Source organism: Molothrus ater, chromosome 9 (assembly GCF_012460135.2).
Source record: "Molothrus ater isolate BHLD 08-10-18 breed brown headed cowbird chromosome 9, BPBGC_Mater_1.1, whole genome shotgun sequence".
Classification (NCBI taxonomy): domain Eukaryota; kingdom Metazoa; phylum Chordata; class Aves; order Passeriformes; family Icteridae; genus Molothrus; species Molothrus ater.
Window position 1 is genome coordinate 22,715,918 of NC_050486.2, and position 18,644 is coordinate 22,734,561.

General features: G+C 39.8%; 1 protein-coding gene across 1 annotated transcript in view; it reads left to right on the top strand.

Moving 5' to 3' along the window:
• CMPK1 (cytidine/uridine monophosphate kinase 1) overlaps nt 1-13,938 on the top strand; it is a 15,377-nt gene extending 1,439 nt beyond the window's left edge. Inside the window, exons 3-7 of the mRNA XM_036387863.1 lie at nt 8,223-8,369; nt 9,240-9,392; nt 10,891-10,967; nt 11,059-11,155; nt 11,633-13,938. Of these exons, the coding sequence (XP_036243756.1) occupies nt 8,223-8,369; nt 9,240-9,392; nt 10,891-10,967; nt 11,059-11,155; nt 11,633-11,674 (516 nt within the window). The 3' untranslated portion in view covers nt 11,675-13,938. The remainder of the gene's footprint in view (nt 1-8,222; nt 8,370-9,239; nt 9,393-10,890; nt 10,968-11,058; nt 11,156-11,632) is intronic.
• Nucleotides 13,939-18,644: the final 4,706 nt, after the last annotated feature.

The window sequence follows — 18,644 nt, forward strand, 5'->3', positions numbered from 1 at the left end:
GCAGGATTCCCGGTGCCCAGGCGGTGCTGCCTTGTCGGGCCGGTCCCGCAGCCCATCCCGAGTGGGTGGCTCCGTACACGTCTGCACGGCCACGTCGGAGCTGGGGCCTGGCAGAGGAGGTGGGTGAGGTGTCTGATAGCTATTGGGAATAGTGCGCTTCAAATGGATCAAGGTCCGCGTCTCCTGAGGCCTGTCCCATAAATGGTACAGCTGGTACAGCAGGCATTGCAGGATGTTGGCTTTTTTACCCAGTGCCATCTCAGTAAGTTGTGGAAGTAATATGTTAAAAATAGAACAAATTATTTCTTTTTTTCTATGACACAATGTGATAGAGGTCAAAGGATATCCTGATCCCATAGATCGTTCATCTTGTTCCTTCTTTTTAAAGAGCCTAAGACTGACAGTATAATTTTACTAAACTTTCAAATTTTCAGTTTTCCAAATACATTTTTTCCAGCCTTTTGAGACAGCAAATATGTAAGAAAGAATGGTGGATGATACATGGTGTAGTACTGTCCTTTTAAACACCAAAACCGCAGGGATAATTACAGTGTATCCAGGTGGATAATTACAGAAGTAGTTAGGGATGAATGCTTCCAAACATGTGTGTATGTTGGATTTTAAAACAGCTCTTTTATTTTTTTTTCCCCTTTTTTTACTGAGCAGTTGTATGTACTTTTCTTATTAAGAGCCACATAGGATCAAAGCTTATGCATACCCTCACTGAAAGATATGGCTTAGAACTGTAGTGATGCCCATGTTCCTGAATCTGTTGGTGGGAAAGTACCCCAAAACTCCTGGAATAGCCACGTTGTGTGTGTCCTCTGTTCTGGTGGTGGCCTGGGAGTGCTGTTTCAGTTTATCCACGCTGCTGCTACATCCCAGACCTTGGAGTGGTATAACTAAGTTAAGTGAATTTGGTCCAGACTAAAAAATGCCGTTATGACTTTAGTTCTGAAGGATTTAAACCTCAAATTACAGACTTGCATTCAAACCAGCATATTCATTAAATTAAATTGTGGCATGGAAGGTTCACAGTGCTCATAAAGCCTTTTTGGTAAGGTCAAATTCAGCCCCTGGCACGTAGAAAACAAATGAGCTTAAACTATAGGGGAACCTTGTAGGCTGTCATTAATGGCTTTCAGCAAACCATTAGTGTAGCCTCAGGGCTGAAGTACCTTGTGTGGCTGCTGGCCTGTGTTTAGGAGGATAAATGCCTATGGCTGGATAGGCTGATATAATTGGATAAAGACCACTTTATTAGGAGGAGTTCAAATGAGCCATTGCTATTCAAATAGTATTTCTAGCTGGAAAGGAAAAAAAGGAAAACCTTGCTTATGCAGTATTTATTTTCTTCTCTAAGCCTGGAAAGGGAAATCCAAATTCGAATAAATGCAAATTTGCTTTAATTCTGCTAATCCTGTTCACTACATGGAAAGAAGTTTATTGAAGTCAGTGAGCTGACAGTAGAAAGCACTCAGACCTGTTGAATGCAAAGAACAACCTTCCTGCTGTCTCAGACACCTCCAGGAGAGTCACTGGCTAAACTGGGAGGCAGAGAGGGTCTGAGGTAGTTTAAAGAACAGTTGGACTGATGCGAGTGTGCTGGAAAACTTTAGAAAAAGGGCACATGAGCAGGGAAGTGTGGGTGAAACACAGCAGAGGTACTGGAGAGCAGCAGCTTTTCTAAGCACAAATCCTCACCGTGGCCCCTGGCAGCCCCCAGAGAGCCCTGCTGCAGGCAAGCGAGCAGCCTGTGTGCAGTCAATGCTGCCTTTAGGTTGAAAGCATATTTTTATTTATGTTTTAAACCCTGTTGGCAGTTTGCCACAGAGAAAAGGGGGCTGTAGCTGAGTAATAATAAACCTCATTCATCCTTGTTGTAAATGGACGGAATAATATTAGTTTACATTTGGAATGAATCTGACCCAGTATCTTACGGTAGAGCTGAAGGTTGTGCTGAACAAAAAGTCAGTATGAGCTATAAATATTTCTTGGTTGCTATTCATACTGGAGATTTGGGACAGAGCACATCACATGTGGAAGAAGTCTCATTTGGCTGAGGTGAGCTCTTGTATGAATTTAGCATCAAACTATTTTTATTAAAAACCAAGGATGTCTGTGTTTTTTAGAGTAAAGGGGATATTATGCATTAAGTACCTGGGAACAATTTCTCAAAGAAGTTTTGTAATTTTTTTGCAGACTGTGCTTTGCATTCCCAAAAAAGGAGAATGGGTATCCCATGTTGTAGGTGAAATATGTATTTGTTAAATACTAGTGTAAATCATAACTGCTCAATATGTGTGTGCTGGAGTCCCTAAATGTGGAGAAGGCATGTATGCACGCCGAATTTGGACACAAATGGAGAAATGATTTGAGGGAAGACCTAATAACAAGTGGAAATGGGTATTGACACAGTGTAAGAAAGGGAACAGTGGGTAAGTGATTAGGATTCTTTATCTCCACAGATAAGGTTGGATGAGACAGCTGAACCAGACTGGTTTTCTCCGATACGGAGGGAAGACTCGACTCCTGTATGTTCCACAGACACAGAATTGTCAGGGAAATGCAAATGCAGCAGAACTGCTGCTGTTCTGGAGCAGTTCCTCCTATTTAGAGAGGGATGAAGCAGAATTCCCTCTTAAGTTCTTATCCTCTCCCTTCCAGCTCTGCAGATTAACTCCTGAAACCTTCCACAGCTTTGTTAGGTGGAGCTTGCCATCATCTGGGACTGTTGCGTAGCTGTCATGTGAGGCAGAATATTTGAGCTATAGTTGAATGATGTCATTTGAATGCAGGTTCTTGCAGTAACCTTCATGCTTTCCCAGTGTCTCTTCTGTGACTGTGAGATAATGAAATGTGCTTTATTGCTGACTTCTGAACTTTGCGTATAAAATCATTACGGTAATGTCAAGGAAAAAAAATGCGTTCAGCAAATCTGCACAAAATATGCTTTCTTGTGCTTAAATTTTAAATCCTTATAACCTCTGCTTGAGATGTAAAGCTCTTTGGTTGTTGGGAAGAATAATAACCAAATCATTTGTCTTTATTCCAAGCAAGATTTGAGTTGTACTTTCTTGTCTGATTGTTTTGGCAAGGTGATCTGTAGAGATTTGGGCTATGCAAGGCATTGCTCTCTGTGTACCTAAAATATAATTCACCTCTACCACAGCCCTATCCTGTATGTTTGTGCTTAAATCTAAAATTGATTCCACAAAGTGGGATGCTGAGCCTTCTCGGTTTTATAAGAGCATGAGTTGATATCCAAATAGAAAAAGCTGTTAAGTTGCTTTGGGATATATGATAAGGAGATTTCCTAGGGTGAAGAAAACAATGCAAAGAAGTATTCATTGTATCAGAAATGCTCCTCTGAAAGTAGCAGAGGATTTAGATTTTGCTGTCATGTGTTAATTGTCTTCTGGAAGTCTGCTGAGATACAGCATTAACTTCCTTGAAATAAAAACAGGGTTTAAATTGTTTGCTTTAAACTCAGCTTCTGAAATCTCTTTAATGAATGTAATGTGTTGGTATTCTACTTAGCCTTAAGTTCTCATAGTTGATTTTTAGAATACAAATTTATATTCCTGAACTTGGGAGCTTTTTTTAAGAAAACATGGTGAGTGTTTAAATCTAGCCCCTGAAGATTTATCCCTGAACATTTCCATTTTGCAGAACACTAGGCATTAAACTTTGGACTTTCCTGAACATACTGGGTGCCTTGTATTGAGTCAATGCTCCTGAAGCACCTGGGGTGCTCTGTTTGCCCCCCTCTCCCTTGGAGGCACTGTCAGTGGTATCTCCATTGTGTGTTTTGGTTTGTTAATGTGGGGTTTTGTTTGTTTTTGTTTCCCAGAGACAATAACATATTTGTTATTGAAATTTCTTCCATTTTTTAAATTGGAATAAGCAGACAGAAGGTCTATTACTGCATTGTAACCTGTACCCCAAAGATTTAATTCGTGTGCTAGTAGGACAGACAAAAGCTTTCAAGGCTAAAAAAAAACCCCTGAAGGCTGCAGGCTTTGCACAGTTCTGTTTTTATTTTTACTAGTTCTTGAATGGTGTATGTAGCAAATTTTGGTTGTTTATTAAGGTTGCCCAAGATATGACAGGTCAGAACTAGGGCAATAAAAGTTTGTATTTTATTTGTTTAAATCTTAAGCCCTGTGACTTTCATTTTAAAACTAACAATGATAAGCCAAGATAGGAGTCAAGGTCAAAGCAGTAATTTGTGTTTCTCTTGCTTCTTGGCTTCTGCCCTGTTAAGGAAGTCTCAAGCTGTGTGTTTAGTGGGGAGATTTGTTGCAGGACCACCAGGGCTGAATCAGAAATAAACCCCGTGTCTCTCGGAAGGGGCTGTGGAAGGAGTGCCAGCGTCAGCTGCTGCTCACCTCCGATCCTTCCTGACTGCCCGAGACTGCTGGGCACACTCCGCCTGCTTCCAGCCTGATGTGACTCATGCATTTCCATTCCTATGCGTCTGTTTATTGTATTTACTGAAAACAAAGCCTGTTCTGTCTGCAGAGTGAAAGTTGCGAATCCCGGCTGGCAGAAGGAAGCTGGAAGGGCTGGAGGACAGGGGAGGGAAGGGCATCCCGGGGAGGCTGCAGTCTCGGGCTGGAATTTGGAGATGTGGAGCTCACAGCTTTCGTGTCCCAGTTTGTCCTGCTGTGACTGACCAGGCAGAGGCAAACAGCAAGTGCTATTCTGATCTGCTCTGCTCTAGCCACTGCTGTAATGGGATCGATGGAAACTTGAGCTCACCTTTCTATTTCACTGAGATTTTCTTTAAAATTATTTTTATGTTTTATTAAAGCAAAAGAGGAGAATGTCTTGAGTGGTGTTGAAGGCAGCACTTTTTCATTCACAGTTGATTTTTGTAAGTAATATTTGGAGACCCATACTTCAAAAAATTAATTTTGAAAACAATGAGAACTTGTGTAATAAATAGATGTGGTGCTCACACTACTCTTGACAGTTTTAGTCAAGGTGGTTAGGGCACAAAATTTTCTTTTATTTTAGGTGAGAGAAAACCTCAGCAAGTGTCCTGAATTGGAGCAAATCATTGCAGCACCAAGAGCTTGCACTACTTGTTTAGTAATGAGAACTTGTGTAATAGTAACTTACCAATTTAATCTTTTTTTCTTCTTCTAGATCACATCAGTCTGACAGCATAGCAGAAAGCATTATCTCTGAAATACATTTTAGAATAGTTAATTTTATATTTTCCTTTTTCTTCTGTGTAATACCAAAATCTCTCCAGATTTTAAGTGATTGGCATCCTAGTATTTGGAAATTGTTTTTTGTCCTATTTTTTTTTTCCAAGTCATCCTTTCATTCTGACATTATGTGCCTAGTAAGAGCTGGGGAAACTGCTTTTTCATTATTTGGCAACACAGTCCTGCTCCCTTTTTGATTGCAGAAGGGAGTGCAGGAGTGGCAATGAGTGACATTCTGGTGATTGCATCAAGATGTGCTTGGCACTGCTGGGAAGGTGCCAAGTCCTGCTGCCACAAGGCAGACCTTGTCCAGACCTGAGCGTTTGACCCATGTTTTGTGCTGTTACATCACAGTCTCTTCTGCAAGCCCTTGGCATTGCAATGATTTACTGCAGCTCAGGACGCTTGCTGAGGGTTTCTATGACCTAAAATGAAAGAAAACTTTGTGCCCTGAACATCTTGATTAAAACTGGCAAGGGTAGCGGGAGCTCCACATCTCTGAAGCCTTCTGTGTGTGAAGCAGCAGCCAAGCCATTCTCCCCCCTTGTTTGCATTGTTTAAACCCATGTGTTTTCTTTGGCTCTTGGCTCAGCACATTTCACAAATAGATGTTTTGCCCCTGAAGGAGAGGTTTGTTTTTCTTACAGCCTGGTTAAGCCATTCTGAGGGTTAGTCTTGAATATAATTTATTATTATCTCAAAGAAGTCTATTTGTACAAAAGCACTTTTAAACACTTCTGTCTTTGCTTTCCAGTTCAGCTGTTAAAAACTACTTTAGTTTGCTCTTGCAAAAGATGGAGAATTCCAAAAAAATTCGGACTCAATTTTGTTTTCATGCATGAAAAGGAAAATGCCAAGGAAAATTAAATGGTTTGGTAATCCTCTAAAACCTAAGGGATTATATTTTCCTCCTGTTTTCTTCTTTGTAGAAACCTGATGCTAAAAAAATCATCATTCTATAACTTTAGCAAGAAGAACTACATGTTAATTTAGCATTCAGCAGAGTAATGTTTCTTGCTTATAAGGAACAATTTATTCTGGTTTATGGCTTCTGTAGGTTATAAATATTTAGATTTGCAATTAGTTAGGCCTATCCAAAAGCAATGTACATTAAAGCAAGAATACAGTGAGCTTACAGAGGATGTCTATGAAGCTTTTCCTTCACACTTACTTACAGCAAAATCTTGCTTCTGTTTTTTGCCAACTTTGTACAGTTTTGGAGATTTAAGTAATTATATCCCTTCTTAAATTATGACTATGGCAGAACTAACTTTCCATGCTTTTGTGGGTGAAATTGGAAAGCAACTGAAATGTTTTAAAGTCACTTAGTGGGTTGTGTAATATTTCTGTTGTACTTAGTTCAGTAGCCAAGTTTTTAAATCCAAAGTTCACAGCCTTGCCAAGTGTGTAGTCACATTATTATGCCTCTCAGACACCTTGTTTGAAATTTGCTTTGGATGTTGCTGCAGCCAAACTGATAACCCTGAAGTTTTTTGCTGCTGCTTTTGTTTTGTGTAAAAACTTCCCGATAAGAATGTATGTGTGTGCTGTGTTTTGGATGTATAACTGGCTTAGGTAATACCAAGGAGATGTATTTATTGCCTGTTTTGATGGACTTATATTTGGTCAAGGAGCATTGTGCACTTTGTTAGTTTTCTTGCAGTGTTAAATGAGCTGAGAAAATGATTATTTATAACCATGCATTTCTCTTTGGTAGGAATATATTTGTGTACTTGCACTGGGTATCTATTTACAATGATAAATGCCTGAGAAATTCATGTCTAATAAATACTTCCATCAGTTTTTTTTCATAAGTAACTATTTTAGCTGTAGTTTGAGGTGAAAGAGCAATGGTGTGTGCTGTTTTCCTGCACAGTGCTATCATATTGATGGATCTGAATCTGATCTCTCTGTTTACTCTGTGTGGTGTGGCAGAGGGTGGAACCAGTGTAGCTATTGACCTTCATCTACCACGTCATCCTTAGGAGAAGTCACTGCTTTTCCCCAAGGGCTGCTCTCCGTGGTCATCCCAGGGAAGGAGGTAGCAGGGGCAGGAGGACTGTTTGTGCAGCTGCTGTGTTATAGGTGATTTCACCAAGGCAGGGGAGGAAGCTGGTGCTAGAACCACAACATGAAGATAGGGATTTCTGACTTAGCCTGTGCTTGGGACATTCCTCCAGCTCCAAAGGAACTGCAATCACTCTGTGTTTTCTTTCAGTATGTAATTAAACAAAATTCTTGTCTTGTCTTCTTTCCAAACATAAAAAAATTGTTTTTGAAAATGGTACAGAAATACCTGACCAAAACCCTGTTGAGCATTTTACCCAAGGATGTCCAGTTCTGGGCCCCTCACCTCAAAAAGATATTGGGGTGCTGGAGTGTGTCCAGAGAAGGGTAATGGAGCTGGTGGAGGGTTGGAGAGTGAGTCATATGAGCAGCAGCTGAGGGAGCTGGGGGTTTTAGCCTGAAGAAAGGGAGGCTCAGGGAAAATCTTGTCATTCACAACTCCCTGAAAGAAGTTTGTACTAAGGTAAGAGTCAGCCTCTTCTCCCAGGCAGCCAGCAACAGGACAAGAGGAAATGGCCTCAAGGTGCAGCAGGTTGGACATTTGGAAGAATTTCCTCATTGATTTGGTTGTCAGACACTGGAACAGGGAGATGGTGGAGTCACCATTCATGGAAGCATTCAAGGAATGACTGCATGTGGAACTTAAAGCCTTGGTGTAGTTGTCACTATGGTGTTTGGTCAAAGGCTGGACTTGATGATTTTGGAGGTCTTTTCCATCCTTAATGACTGATTCTTACTGTGTGTGTTGTGTGCAGAGTGTGCTCTACTGTCAGATTGCACAGTGAAGATGGAACAGATCTGTCACTAGCAAGATGCTGCTCCCTGGGTTTTTCTGTTGCAGTGCAAGGATAAACAAGGCCGACACTGCTGACTGGTGTTGGGTTTGCACAAATGCTCTGCCTGAAGGGAGCCTGTGTTTGCTTTGCCCTGTTGCAGAAATACGGCTACACTCACCTTTCTGCCGGTGACCTTCTCCGGGACGAGCGGAAAAGGCCAGGCTCCCAGTATGGAGAACTCATTGAGAACTACATTAAAGAGGGGGAGATTGTGCCAGTTGAAATAACAATCAGCTTGCTGAAGAGGGTAAGGAAAAGGCTATTTCCTTGCAGGGTCACTCCTGCAGAGTAAGCAACAAAGCAGTGGCTGTGTTCTGGCAGAACTGCTTTTCCAGTGTGAGCGGTATGAATGGGCAGACACGGAGCTGCTTCTCTCAGCAATCACTTGTGATTCTCTCTGACTGCTGGAGAGCTGATGGCCTCTCATACCTGGGGATCTGTGAAAATGGGTTATTTTTATTTTCCTTAATTTTTAGTAGCTCTAGGAAAGGCAGTGAAACTGTATTTTTTATTTCCCTGCACTAGCTTTTGGACCTCTTGGTCTATTCAGTCATATTTGATTGGAGGTCAGAGGCCTTAAAGGCACTAAGATTTGTAAGTTTTGTCAAAATAGATAGTCAGGTGAAGGAGAAGAGCACCTACTGATGTTCTTGTGAAAGGAAAAGCTTCAGCCTCTGCTGGATGTCCATGAAAACAATGGGAATATCTACTTTAAGTAAAAAAAAAGGCTGCTGTTCATGGCAGTAAATTTATCTGGAGTTTTTCCCTTCAAATTAACTTTAGATCAGGGATGTTCTGATGTCTTATTGTGTAAAGACACTTCCCAGTATCTGGTAGAAAATAAGCTTTAAATCTGGGATTTATTACAAGATTTGTTTGTTATGAGATTTTTGAGCTTTGTGAAATAACTGATTCAATTTGAACAATAGTTCTGTTGGTGCATCATTGAATTAACCAGTATGCATTGAAAGTGAAACAAAAAGCGCATTTTGTAAATCTGCAATAATCCTAAAATAAATGCTTCTCAACTTACCATGTCAACATCTTGGGGGTAAATTAATAAGTAGATAAATCAGCATATGTGCAGGAGATTGTGAATTGAATTATCTTTTATCAGGCCATGGATCAAACAATGGCTGCCAATTCCCAGAAGAACAAGTTTTTGATTGATGGATTTCCCAGGAATGAAGATAATCTTCAAGGCTGGAATAAGACTATGGATGGAAAAGCGGATGTTTCCTTTGTTCTCTTTTTTGATTGTGACAATGAGGTAATGAAGTGTGTAATTCTGTAACTTCCTTTCTTGCAATATTGTGGGAATCATTCAAGAAGAACAATTAAACTCTGACAGGGAGAATGGACTAATGTAAGAGTAGAAGGAAAACTTGGCCTGGGTGTTTGAAGGATTTTTTGACAACTTGTTTTAGCCGATGAAAAGCTGCATGTTTATTGAAATAGACAGCTAATGACAACTGGTATAATTGTATGTGAATAAATTATATTGAGTAAGTACTCTAGGCAATTGCATTCTTAAAGAAAATTTATCAAAACTTTAAATACGTTTCACAAAATTATTTGGTTACTTTTCAGTAAATATTACTCTATTTACTCTTACTAATTTGTTGTTTAGTCCAAAGTGAACTTGGTACAATGTCTGCTTTAATTCTGAAGTGCAGCTGCAATCTTTATTTTCATACTTATGAGCTGTGCTATAGGATAGTCAGTAATCAACATTTTATTCAGTAAGTCATTAAATTACAAGGGCATTTTGACAGTGATGCATTACATTCATTTAACAAGTGCCGTGATGTGCTGTCTTCTTAATTTGTCAGTGCCCTTGAACATAAAAACTGTTATGAGTATCCCAGCACCTTAAGCTGACTTTTTTCCTCTTACCCCTTTCCCCAGCTTCCTGAGATTTTGGTTTTTGGGGTTTTTTTTTAACTTATTTGCAATCATTTTGTAATCTTAAAGCGCACATGAAGGATTACTATTTTTATGCTAAAACCTTAAAGAAAACTAAGTTAATTTTTTCACTTGGTGGGGCATTAATTTTGTGATTCCAGTTTTTTACTAGATCTAAAAATACACAGTGCTTAATGATCTTTACTATGATTGTATTGTGGAGGGAAAATAATTTTTAACCCTTGTCCTCTTGAATGAGTTAGATAAAAGTATTCAGGGAATGTAATGTGTCAGCTTTGCTTATTTAACTAAAGGTTTAAAAAACTTAGTTCATTGGGACTAAGTTCATTGGGACTTCTAGCTATGGTTAGTTCTTTATTTTTTACTTAGATTTTGAAGTCTTCATTATAGCAATGTCAGGTAAGAACATTTTAACTGACAGTAACTTATTATCGTCAATTTGCCTTACAAAATTCTTGAGAGAACATACAGTGACTTTGTTTCAGTGCAGACATATATTAATAGTCCCATTTGACATGCTGCTTTTCAGAAAGCCTGAACACATCCTTGAAAATCAGGTAATTTTCTTTTTTTATGTCTCAGGTTGGGGATCCAGTCAAATCACAGAGCTTGATGCTGCTTTTACTTCCTCTGACCCCAATCCCATTTTCGTAAACTGGATTGTAAACTATCATCCTTCTCTAGAAGAAACTACCCATGTGACTTCTGGTTACATCCACCAGTTCTGGGCTGTATTTTGTGTGCCAGGCCAGTTTAGATTTGCAGGATTTTTGTTAGTTCCTGCTCTCAGGATGGCAGCTGGTGTTCCTGGCTGCAGTCATGTTTCTGATGTTTTGTTGTAGATCTGTATCGGCCGCTGTCTTGAGAGAGGCAAGAGCAGTGGTAGGAGCGACGATAACCGGGAGAGCCTGGAGAAGAGGTACTGTCCTAAAAACTTTTCTGGTCCCTTCTCTTGGTATTTTTCTTTGTAATGTGTTTTTTTTTTTTTTTCTCCCTGTGCTTTCTCTTAGAATTCATACATATCTGCAGTCTACTAAGCCTATCATAGATTTGTATGAGAGAATGGGAAAAGTCAGAAAAGTGGATGCCTCTAAATCTGTTGATGAAGTAAGTATATATGCCAAAAAAACCATGGGGATCACAGGGTGGCAGGGTGCATATTTCTGGCATTCTTCTGAGATGTGTGTGTATGTGATTAGCCTGCTAATTAAGCACTGATGTTATTACTCAGGGATGTTGTGGAGCTCTTGATTTGACTCTTGAAGGACCGAGTAAGATGTGAATAACTTGAGGAAATTGATCTGTTCTGCTTGAGTGTGAACTGGACTAAACACATTTCCAGTGTTTCTGTGTTTAACAGGGTCTTGCCTTTTACATTTTCATGAGCTTTTACTCTTCTCAAGTAGTGTTACTCTTCTGTCTGCTTCCCAAAATTGATGCCAGTCTCACTGTTAAAGAATTACTGTGAATGTTTTAAAAAAACCCTATATATTTTTGAAAGTACTGTCAAATACTGTTTAAGTTGGTTTAACTTGGAGTAACTGTTAGATGAATGCTTCATAAAATTCTTTTTTATCTTTTTAGGTTTTTGAAAATGTTGTACAAATTTTCGACAAAGAAGGTTAATTCCCAGCTTGAAACTCCATTTAAACTTGTGCTTGAATCTTGCTTGAATAGCTGCTACTGCAGTCCACTCTTTGTAATTATTTTAAAAGATTTTTTATTTTTTTTCACATATCTAATGATGATTGGTAAAACAGTTGATTAGAAATGGATCTGTTTTTTAAATAGGAAATCATTTCTTGTGGCTATATTATACAAAGTTCAGGGTTCTCCATTAGTGCAAGTTCAGTTACTCACATGGCAGAAACACAGTTAATACATCTTTGTAAAGAAACTGTTTATTCTGTCAGTTCTGTGCCTATCATAGGCAGTCCTTCTTCTTCCTTATTGCTGTACACCTACTTTCTTTTTAAAGATCAACTGAGCAGCAGCATTAGGGTCAATGAAGGACCCATATACCTTGGGGTTTTTTGGATGCTTGGACCAAATTTAGCAGGTTTTTTTTTTTTTTTATTCGAAGTATAATTTTGCCCAAAATTCCCTTATATCCCCAGACCTGAATTCTCTAAGTCAAGCTGCAGTTAGTGTGAGAATCTGTTTTAGCAGTTGCCAAGAAACTTAAATATGCTTTTCAGGAACAGACATACAAAGTACTTTATGAGAAGTGGTGCTTCCTTATGACTCTGGATGTAAACTGTCTTGCAAGTTTTTGGATGACATGGTCCTGGATTTTTCCTTGTTTTAATTTGCAAAAGATTAAGAAAGTCAGTTTAATATTTCAATACTCATTTATTTTAAATGATAGTTCTGTTGTTAACTACAGCATAGTCTTCACAAGATGGCAAAGTTCTTAAAAAGTGTACAGTAGGCAAAATCTGACAGTTCTGTCTTTTGTAACAAGTGGAAGGGTTTTTCTTTATTATTATTATTGAAATACTGTGTTACCAAATGCTTTAAGGTTTGTTACTTGGGGAAATATTTTTATGGTTAAACTAGTGAATATGTTTCCCTAAAAATGTGTAATTTTAATAGCTGTTTGTTTGAGAAGTTTGTAAGTTATTGCACTTTTGTTACAATGTGGTCAGCTGAGGGGAAGATAATTGCAGAAAAAAGTTTCATACCCTGAAACAGAGTCCTGCTTCCCCATGTTCTTTTGAATAAGCCAGGTGGAGTCAGCAGGAGGAGCTGGGGTAAGCAGGGAACTGGTTGAAACAACCTGGTTGAAATGTTTGCACAGATGTGGTGCAATTTTGTCTTTTGTTTAAGCTTTCCTGTCCCCTGTATAGTATGCATAGGTCTGGAGGGGCCCAACCATGCATTCCTTTTGTGCCCAAAGCTTCCACTGATGGCATGAAGATGAGAGTGTTAACTGATTTTAGTGCTAGAATGGTTGTTCCTACATTAACTGACACTCTAATTGCTTTGTGACATGCTAATTACACAGAATTGCAATTTGGAAATCTTGGTGCTCAGCTTTTCTTTAGTCATGACTTTCTCTATTTAGGAGAAGGTTTAAATTAAGCTTAGTTTTTAATTAGAATCAGATGTGTTGGTCCTCATCTTGCAGTCAGATTTGTATTTTCAGGAATTCTCACCTCGCTGAGGTTGTTGAGGCTCCTGGACTGGGCAAGAGATGGGTGCAGAGCCAGGGGTACACTGCAGTAGCTTTTCCAGTCTGGTAGGAGTTCAGGCAATGGACTGGCCACAAATAGCTGTTTACTACTGCTGAATATATGGACCATGACTGCTTTTGTGAGTGTGGGAGGCCAATGCTCTCACTTTATGAATTTCTTGTTTAAAAAAATAAAAGAAGAAAACCTGGAATTTAACTCTTCCTGTATAAGTATGCTGACATGGATAGGATCCAGCAAAACTGCATGTTTTAATATGAAGGTTAGAATCAGGGTTTTTCAAAAAATACTTCAAACTGGGTTCTTTAATCCAATTAGAGAGATCTCATTAACTCTTGCTTCTAAGTTACTGTTTTTTACAAGTTCTGTTCAGAATTTTCTCTCATCATACTCTTTTCTGTGTATGTAAGTGCTGAAACAAAAAGATCCCAATCTCTGAAGCAAGTTTTAGAAAAATTCCCAACAATGTTTTGGCAGTAATGAGTTTGGAGTGGATTGTAATGTGTCTGTGCAAGGACTAGATTTTTTGTCATTTTATTTATTGAAGATGCCATTAAATGTGTTACCACTTCTTTCAAGATGGACTTATGATTGAAATAAAAATTAAAGGCAATGTGCGAATGTGTTGTGTCCATTTAGCAGCAAAACTGTATAAAGAATTTGAGGAGATCCAATAAACTTTTTTCTGTGGCTTAATGACTGCTTGCCTTACAATTATCTGTCACAAGGGATATTTTTCCAAATATATCCATCTTTATAAAGTAAGTATTTATTAGAGTTAAATACTTCACGTGGCCACATGCACAGGTATGTGTATAAAAGTTCAGTTTTCACCATCAAAACTGAAATCCTGAAGATCCTTCTAGGCACAGGAGAAGATCAAGCCTTTGCCTGTGGCATTGATACCTTTTCTTGATTATACATGTTTATCAAATGACTGTGTTCATATAGTTGTGCAGTGATCATTTATTGGGCACATGTGCAAAGGAAGAGTGACTTGGAGTGGTGTAGGAAACACAAACCTATTGTACACCTGCTGTTGGAGACATTTTTGGCCTGGATTTCTCATGATTCCTTGCTCAATCAGCAGCTGATCCCCTGACTGCCATTCTGCTGGCTCTGCAGCACATGTGTACGTGCTATACTCCAGGCTGTTCTTAAAGGAGATTTGCACAGCATAATATTCTCTAGAAAAGAAACTGAGAGGCTGCCAGGCTCATTTTAAAATAACTCATTTTATGCAAAGGTCTGCTACAAAAGTGGTTGTTTTGTCATGTGTATCTTCCCATTAAACAACTTGTTGAACTTAAAATTATAGAATCATTTGGGTTGGAAAAGACTTCTAAGGCAGATCATCCCTTCCAACTTGAAACTTTACACTGGAAAGATTTGCAGAGCTGGTCTGAAAGGGGTTGGGGAAGAGCAAGGGATTTTTCAGTTGTGCCAGGTACCTTTCTGCTGGGAAATCTGCAGAGACTAAACTTTTGCTGAAACCTCACCCTGAAGTTCTGGCATCTCCTCAAGGATGGCCTGAAAGGGGCAAAGCTGCCCATTGGATTTGCACCTTTTGGACAGAGATTTTGAGTTAAGTTTCCCACTTTGAGAGTAGGAACAAGCAGAGAAGACCATAAACACACACTTGAAGATTGCCTCAGTGTAAGATATCCCCTGCTAGGAACAATTTTTCCTTAATAAGAAGAGCTGGCTCATGAGGGAGTTCTGAGGTCTTGTGGAAAATCCTGTCTCTTACAACAGTGGGGACATGTGTGTGCTGCTGCCCGGGCTGAGCTGGGGAGAAGGGGAGAGTTAAATGGAAAAACCACTCAGTTCAGAGTGGTGCTGCCAGCTGTCGTTACCGGCTGGCAGTTCCTGGCTGCCAGCATTTAGGAAAGTTGCAGCTTAGGGGATTACTTTCCTCCTCTGGTGTGAGCTCCAGAACCAGTTCAGTCCCTGTTGTGGCACAGATGTCTCTGAAGGCTGTGATCTGTGACAGCTCTGCTGGCCTTCTGCTCTGGGGGGCAACAGTGGGCTCCTTGGCACAAGCAGGTTATTTCTTCAAGCCGTGGTGCAGGAGGACTTTGAGACCCAGGGCTGTGCCCTTGCCACAGTCCAAACATCCCAGGGTTAATGAAAACTGCGAGACAATGTGAAGAGGATTTGCCTGATCAGGTAACAAAGGAGACAAAACATTAGATAATATAGAAATATTAATACATGGTTTCAGATAGCAGCAATGTGCACACTCTTGTGATCTGCAGATCTTTATAAGCCTTCCAGTGGAGATAGGGGAGCATGGAAGAATTTAATCTTGCATCTCTGCTATTTTTCACGGATTGCTTAATTTAAGATGGTGGGTTTCAGCCTGTGTATTTGTAGAGTATTTCTGTTGGTAACAATAGGTGTCTTTATTGAGTCTTCTAATCTCCTCAGCTATCCTCTTTGCTTTCTGCCTTTTAATGCCTTTTCCTTACCTTTCTGAATTGCAGATGCTCTTTGGGATAAGGAAGGGGGTCCTTTTGCCAATCTCTATGTGCTTGCTAAATAAAGAAAACCTTTAAACCTTCCTCTGGAGCAATCTGAACCTGTTTCTGACATGAACTTGGTACATAAGCTGTTACAAAACCAACATAAAGCACATTGTTTTGTTTTGTTTTTTTTTTCCAGCTACAGGAAACCTCTGTGTAGTAGCTCTGCTCTTTTCTCCTGTGTGAGTCAGATCAGCTGTGCCTGCCTTGCTTCAGCACAGTGCTTAGCAGCAGCTGCATGAGAAAACCTCCTCAGTCACTAGAAGTTAAACCAGCAGTGATGAGTTGTGCATCAGTGGAGGCACGTGAGATGGTGGAAGAGGGGAGAGAATATGCTTAGAGAAGCTCAGTCAATTCTGCTTCACTTTTAAGATTTCAGCTTTTGATAAATACCTGTTCTACAGGGCAGCAGTGCTTGTGGGGTCCTGCTATTTCATCATTGTGCTGTATAGAAATTATTGCAAAAGCACTCCCTGCCTACAAGTTCCTCATCTCCTCTTGTTGAGCCTGCCACCTTTAATGCCAGGGGTTGTGGAGACAGGAATTTTTCTTCAGGATAACACTGTAGAAACTAAACTGGGCAGGATGACAGCAACATGAGCCTTGCATGTGAGGTAGGAGATGCACAGTGTATTTATTCCACTGTGGGCAGCAGTGCCAGGCATTTTCATCATCCTGGCTTATAACTGTGTTCAGACAGCAAAGCAGAAATCTTCTCTTCCCCCTCAAACGTTTGGCAGAAAGCTTGCTTTTGTCTAAAATGCTTCTTAAGCCCTGTGTGAACCCTTCAGTCCTAAACCAAATACCAGTGTGAGCTGTGCTTTTTCTATCCAATTTGCAAATAGGAGGGTTTGGTTTAGTTTCTTGCAATAACTGCTGCAGCGAGACAACTCTTGGAAAATACAAGGCACCATCCCAAAAGATATTATCTGCTTTACTCTGGAGGGCTTTTTAGCACAATGCTGTTTCTGTGTGGTGAGAAATGGCACAGATTGCTGTGTGACTACCAAAGTGTGATGGGCTGGGTATGGTACATGAAAATGGTGTCTTGACAACTTCTATTTAGTACCAAGAGGTATAAAAAGAGATTTGGGGATAGAATTATATCAAGTTTTAGGATTAAAGCTTAATCTATGGTGGAGGTCTTCAGGATTATCGGGATCTATCAGGGTGTATGTAGGATGTAAAATCTGTTGGTCCTCTCTCCTGGCTGAGCAGAGGGCAGCCCTTTAGGTTTCTGTTCAGGGCATTATTACTGTTGTCCTCTTAAACCAGAACCAGCTGAAGTTCCCAGCTATGATCACTAAGTGTGCTGAGGTTTGTAGTATGTTTAACTCAAAATACCTCTGTTCTTTCTGAATACTCCCTCCAGCTTCATTTGGATGTGATGGAAATCATCAGGGAGAGGGAGGACTGGCACAGTTAAAGCTGCTGCTCCACCTCATGTTCCACACACAAATTTTTGTGAGAGTGAGATACTTTCTGGGAACTGCAGTGGCTTCCTTACTTCTATTTTCCCTTCCAGGCCATGCATGCTGGAGCACAGGAGTTCCCAAGGCACAGCAGTATCTCCATACCCCAAGAGGGGAGGTGGTAGCTGGGCCATGGAAGAAACCTTTTGGGCAGAGAAGACAACAATGGCATGAAACATCCTGGGTGCATTTTTTAAATGAAAGTATAATCAGGAACCACTTTTTTTTTTTTTTTTTTTTTTTTTTTTTTTTTTTTTTTTTTTTTTCTGGGTAATCAAAATGTCTGTGGAAAAGAAACAGGGATAATTTCACCATGTTCTTTCTAATTCAAAATTTTCTGTGGAAAGAAAGTGCAGTTGACCACTTCCTTGCAACAGCAAGCACAGGGGTTTAAGTGCTGTTCCTGAAGCAAGCATTGCTTTTGGCTTACTATGTGTGACTCCTTGTGAAGCTTCCCTGGGCTCTTGGATGCTGCTCTTGCCAGCAAGAGCAGATTGCTTCCAGCAATAAACATCCCACAAAATTATGTATGTTCTTTAAGAGAAGTACCAAGATTTTCTGCTAATTGCAAAAATACATAATGGATGCTTTCAGCATCTGTTATTTATTCTCTAACCAGCTTTCATCCAAAAGTAACCTTTAAACAAACATTAAGATTGAGAAGTGTAACTGTTTCAATGTGTCACACATTTCTACTCCCTCCAGTTTAATGATGTTTGAAACGTGTGCTTAGAGTTGACTTCTAGTAAGAGGCAGAAGTTGTTTATATCTCTAGCTCGGAGACGTTCACAACATGGAGAGGGTGGTGCTTGGTGCCAGAGATGATGGATGTCTCTGTGCTCTTTTTTGGGAGCCAGAGCCCAGCAGAGGATTTTTCTCACACGACAGTTGCTTCGATGCACCACAAGGAGGGGTGCAAGCCTCGCGGAGAGCAGGATGCAGCCTGGAAGGGGCATTCATGGGATGCACACTATGTTGAAAGACCTGATTTTTAGTTTAAAAGCCTGACTATTTTTAACGGTGTAACTCAAAAAAAAAAAAAAAGAAAGAAAAGAAAAAATCCTTATAAAGAAATAGATTTTTGATTAGTTTTTTGCTGCACTGAGATGGATATATGTTGGTAACTTGACAGTCATTGCCATGCCTCTTCTTTTTTTTTTTAATTAGTAATTTTATTTAATCTAATGAGAACAACTAGATGGGGACAACTTAATTATTTTGGCTGTTCTGTGCAAATACATTCGTGACAGCATGGACCAAAAGGTAACTTTCTCAAATAATCCTGAGTGAGAATTTGCCACTAGTGAAGGAGTTTGATACCTGGTACCACGGCAGAGAAGTATTTCTGGTGTCTCTCCATCCCAGAGTGCCTCAGAAGTGAGCTCTACCCTGCAATGGCAGAGGG